The following is a 5,815-nucleotide window of genomic DNA, read 5'->3' as shown; positions in this document are numbered from 1 at the left end:
CCCAACCAAACACAACATAAGTGGTAAATTAACGGTTGCCCTCTACTTCTGCGGATATTATTTAAGTATGCAGCTCGGATACTAATGAGCCGGTTACAAGGAATCAGAACCTCAAATTCATGTGTTGGTGTTTCGATCAATTAGCAATTTTATTGCAAGACGTAAAATTCCTAATTTCACTTGGCCGGTAAATATTCTCATTCCCTATTTTACAATCCAAACGCCTCGTTAAATTGTATCATGCTTTTATAATAAATATTTGGTTTTTGGAAGAATTTCAGTAAAGAGAAAAGCAAGAATGACAAAAGATGATGATCCACCGGATAGACCCAAAGAGACGGCCCTAATTTACAATATTTGTAGCAAGAAAGAAAGAAAAGCGTCATATACACAGCAACACATACAATTCTCGATCAATCAGTATTTTTTAGAATAAAGTTAAAGTTGCTCCATATATAAAATTGTAAGCGCTGGTGGTAATGAGTTTACAAGAGTCGAAAACAGGGACTCTGATATACAATTCTTGAAAACCATTTGCCTTAACCTGTACGGTTGTACACAATGCTTTAGTCTTCTTTATTTGCTTTAGTCTTCTTTATTTGACTTTCCCCAAGAAAAAAAAATTCTTCTTTTCTTTCACAATATTCGGAACATTCTATTTGTAAATTTACCCGAGACCGCAACTAACCCACTAAAATATTACTATTTCGTTCTGCTGCTTGCTGATAATGCTGAATGAATTCTAAATATATGAATATATAATTTATCAATTTTTTTTTCACATTACTTCATTAATTTTGTTAACCCCATTACCTACTCATTTGTAAATAAATAAGAGTGACGGAGACAGATCGACAAGAATACACTGTCACATTGTGATGTGAAAAAAGAAAAGCCGAAATCACTGTTTATTTTAAATTCAAGAATAAAAAATAATTTCTGTTATAGCACCATATTAAAATCATATTGATAATTTCTGCAGTATATTTTGCTGTTAAACATCTTGCAGAGCTGCAGTAGAGAACTTTTTTTTCCTGCTAAATATTTCTAATACAGAGTTAAGTAAGTGTATATTCTGTCATAGATATTTTATATTTCTACTTTTGTTTGCACTGTGAGTTGTTACATTATCTAATAAAAAACACAAGACCGTTGAAACTTAAAACCTCTTCTTTCTCAAAAACCTTCACATCTTCTCTCGTCTATAAAACCATCAACTGCTTCCACATATCGGAGAACAAGAAATCAAACAATAAAACAAAATCTGTCAAATATTCTTTAGAGAAAGAAAGATGCATCAGAGCTCATCATCTTCAAGCTTAGGCCCAGGAGGCCTAGACTTAACTCAAGCCTTTTTTAAACCCATCAAAAGCTCTTCTCAACCTTCCCCCACCAATCGCCCCACCAAAGTCTCCGTTATCGGTGTTGGCAACGTCGGAATGGCCATAGCCCAAACTATCCTCACTCAAGATCTTGTCGACGAGCTCGCTCTCGTCGATGCAAAACCCGATAAACTCCAAGGTATCGTACATAAATATAAATTAAATATATTTTTTCCGTTTTTTAGAGTATCTTACATTATTTTAATTTATGTTTATGTATGATGACAGGTGAAATGCTTGACCTGCAGCACGCGGCTGCTTTTCTACCCAGGACTAAGATCCAGGCTTCAGTTGACTATCAAGTCACTGCCGGGTCGGATCTTTGCATTGTGACTGCTGGAGCCCGACAGAATCCGGGTGAGTCACGGCTTAACTTATTGCAGAGGAATCTGGCCATGTACAAGACGATTATACCACCTTTAGCTAAACACTCTCCGGAGGCGATCCTGCTGATTGTTTCCAATCCAGTGGATGTTTTGACATATGTTGCTTGGAAGCTTTCCGGGTTTCCTTCAAATCGGGTTATTGGGTCGGGTACCAACTTGGATTCTTCCAGGTTTCGGTTCCTCATTGCGGATCATCTTGATGTTAATGCTCAAGATGTGCAGGTGAGATCACCGTTGCTACTTGATTCCATGCTTTAACAACTTTTGTTTTAAGGAACAATGATATACATTGTGGACATTAATCTTGGGATGCACATTTATGTGATTAAAATTTAATCATTCCTAGTAAATTTTACGAGTACTAGATCTAGAACACCAGTAAAATAATTTTCAGATTTGTAATTTATCGTAGTCGTCATGTCAATTTGCTCTTTATAGTTTATAGATACTCTAATATTTATTTTGTAGCAATTCTGTATTGTATACAAGTCTTAGGATTAGTGAACTTAAGTATACAGCAATAACATCTCTAATATATGTTAACAAGTAGTGATCTTAGGCTGTGTTCACTTCATAGAATGGAATGAGGGGAGAATGGAATGAAAAATTATATAGAAGTTTTAAGGAGAAAGAAGAAAGTATGAGATAATGTTGACAAAATATGAATGTTGTTAATTTTTTTGTGAGAAGGATTGTGAAGAAACATGATGTTGAAATGGAATGGGCATTCCTTCCAAAACATGTGGGTTAGAGTTATAGTTAAAATAGTGAGGTTGGAATGATTGAAAGAATGAAAATTATATATATTTTCTTTGATCAACACCATTTTAGAGTACAAAATTCATTTCATTCTCCCTCCATTCCATTCACTCCAAGTGAACACAACCTTAGTTTCTTGTGAGATTTAGTATACAGCAACCTCTAGCCTGACTTTCGGGATTCTTGGATGTGGGCCATCTGGCAGAATCCGTGGACCGTGAATGAACAATCTTAATGAAGCTAGAGGGCACATTGGATAGTTCTAACTCTAACTAATCTTACTGGTTTATGTCTCTCTATATAAGAAACACTAAAACTTGATATTAGTAAGATAAATGATTTCCTAGATCAGCTGATTAGAATTTGATAATTCATTTATCTCTTTCAGTCGCTAGTGCATTACTACTTGCTAACAGTATAATTCAGTTCTGGCCCTTTTTTGGATTGCAATTAGCAGCCTTCTTATCATATATAATGTCACCTTACTGTACTTTTTGGCCACACTGCGATTGCCTATTTAGGCATATATTGTTGGGGAGCATGGTGACAGTTCCGTGGCACTGTGGTCGAGCATAAGTGTTGGAGGAGTACCGGTTCTCAGCTTCTTGGAAAGGCAACAAATTGTTTACGAGAAGGAAACACTAGAGAAGATTCACAGAGAAGTTGTTGAAAGTGCATATCAAGTCATCAGTCTCAAAGGTTATACATCTTGGGCAATTGGCTACTCTGTGGCTAGCTTGGCTCGAGACATTCTTAGGAACCAGAGGAGGATCCACCCTGTCTCAGTTCTCGCAAAGGGCTTCTACGGCATCGACTTTGGAGAAGTTTTCTTGAGCTTGCCTGCGCAGCTTGGCCGAAGCGGAGTATTAGGTGTGACCAATGTGCATCTCACTGATGAAGAGGCACAACAGCTCAGGGACTCGGCCAAGACTATACTGGAGGTGCAAAGCCAGTTGGGTGTTTGATTGAGTAACAAAGAACTCAATGTCTTTCTGTTGTGCAATTTAGGGATTGAACTGTGGCTGGTTGGTTGGTAAATAAATGGGGAATCCTTAAAAATAAACTGAGTATATGAATTGCACTAAAATTTCCAGCTTGTCAAATTTTCTTATTTAGATGTACAGTATATCTTTACTCTTGACTATCAGAAATAAGACAAAATAAAAATTTTCTAAATAAAAAGTTTAAGTGACAAACTTTGCCAGCAAAAAACATTGCAAGGTTTTAACTTTTAAATAACTTAAATTCTAAACCAAACACTGAATAGGTGGAGAGCAAATAGTTGCTGGACCCAAATTCAAATGCTGGGCCGAACCCTATCGAGTGGCAGCGTGAGGTAAGGCTGCATATACACATTGTTGCGTGCTACATGGCAGTTTTAGGTGTCATGTATGAATGAAGCCCAACTCGCCAATTTCTTTTATTGGTACCTATTGGTCTTTGATCCCACTCTGGCCCTCTGTGTTATATATACGGTAACATGTACGGGATATCTCATAATTTCGAATTAATAAACTTTGATCTTTATTGCCCAAAATTAATAATCTAAGAATCTGAAACTATGATTTTAATCCGATTCAAAATCTGACATTATGGAAAATAACCCGAGATATAGTTCTCTGACATTAGTGCAATTGCATGGTTTATTGAAAGTAAGAAAAAGTAATGCGGTAACATGAAGAACTCCCTCTGTCCCATTTAATTCTATCTCATTTAATTCTATACGTTTTTTTTAACTACTCGACACATATTTCAATGCTCTTATAAAATATAGTTTCGTAACTTATTTTTGAGATTTTCTTTTTCTGTATAAAAATATAACATCCAAACTTTAATTCTGAAAAGAAAAATTTTAAAAATAAATTTCGCAACTACACTTTGCAGGAGCATTAAAGTCCGTGCCACGTTCCCTCCCCCAATGTATACTACTCAAGGGGACGGAGGGATTATAAAATTTCTGGTAATATCTACCGAATTTTGGTCATTTGTTACCGTCCTTTCTGTATCAAATTCAGTAATTTCTGTCAAATAACAGTAAAAAATAACTGATAAGAAATGAAAAGGAGGTAGGAAATGGACGGTATAAAATGGCCTGTACATGCATTTGTTAATGTTCTCTCCTCACTCATGCTACGCTGAGTCGTTAATTACTCTTGGCATGTGGATAATACCGTAATAGTATCATTTTCCAATTTCAATCTTACCGATGTGACCAGTAGAAAATATCTCATTTTTTAAAATCAACGTTAAACCATTTCCTGTATGTTAGCAGCAGAAAAAGACCATCAATTCCTTGTATCCTTCTAATGTCCGGCTATGTTACTCGAACCCGGTTTGAAGTGTCCAGCATGGATACTTGTTTATGTGTCGGAGTAATATTCTGAAAATTTTACATGTTTTTAGCTTAAAATAAGTGTTTTGGTCTAAGTGTCCATGTCTGAGTGTCGAATGTTCGACACGGATACTACGAAAAAAAATGAGAAGTACGAGTAACATAGATGTCCGGTAAGATTCTGCCCAAGACTTGAAATTTCAAACACTAACCCTAGAACGGGCCGGACTTTAATCTTATAAGCTACTGTACTCTTTGAGCTTGTGGCCATTAGGGGTGTAAACGAGCCGAGCCGAGTCGAACACTGTCAGGCTCGACTCGAGCTCGACTGAAAAGTTCGGGGCTCAAGTTCGAGTTCGACCGAGCCTTTAATTTCAAGTTCGAAGCTCGGCTTGTAAATAGTTCGAGAGGTTCGAGTTCGGCTCGAAAGCTCGAATCGAGTCACCAAATATTGACAAAAACTCGAAATATGATCGGTTCGACTTGAGTTCGATTTGATTAAATATGTAAATTATAAATAAAATATTAAATATATTTGTAAAAATATATTTATAATAAAAAAATTAAAAAATAATAGAGGCTCGATAAGGCTCGCGAACCTTACGAGCTGAGTAATTTGAAGCTCGAGCTCGGCTCGGTAAAACGTCCAAATAGCTCGAGCTCGAGCTCGGCTCGATTTTTACCGAACCAAATTCGAATATTTTCCAAGCCGAACTCGAGTAGCTCACGAATAGTTTGGTTTGTTTACACCCCTATTGGCCATCAATCTATTCGAATATTACAATGAAAGAAATCATCATGCATGAATAGCTAGCTAGTTGTGCATATGAGTTTGATTGTATTAAATGAAATTTGGAAGTCTTCATTTGAAGGGCACAGATGTCCCGTCGGTCATAAAGTTGATAGAGTAGTTCCTAGTTTTTTAATTCCGCCAAACTGTATATATACCGATCAGG

The 5,815-nt window shown here is 36.4% G+C and overlaps 1 protein-coding gene across 1 annotated transcript; it reads left to right on the top strand.

Moving 5' to 3' along the window:
• Positions 1-1,071: 1,071 nt before the first annotated feature.
• LOC108205909 (L-lactate dehydrogenase B) lies at positions 1,072-3,666 on the top strand. The gene is made up of 3 exons (XM_017376035.2): positions 1,072-1,521; positions 1,611-1,990; positions 3,049-3,666. The coding sequence occupies exons 1-3, from the start codon at positions 1,293-1,295 to the stop codon at positions 3,490-3,492; spliced, it is 1,053 nt and encodes a 350-aa protein (XP_017231524.1). The 5' UTR covers positions 1,072-1,292; the 3' UTR covers positions 3,493-3,666.
• The last annotated feature ends 2,149 nt before the right edge of the window (positions 3,667-5,815 follow it).

Source organism: Daucus carota, chromosome 2 (genome assembly GCF_001625215.2).
Source record: "Daucus carota subsp. sativus chromosome 2, DH1 v3.0, whole genome shotgun sequence".
NCBI classification, from domain to species: Eukaryota; Viridiplantae; Streptophyta; class Magnoliopsida; order Apiales; family Apiaceae; genus Daucus; species Daucus carota.
Note: the sequence above shows the minus strand (reverse complement) of the source record. Positions and strands in the feature narration are given on the sequence as shown.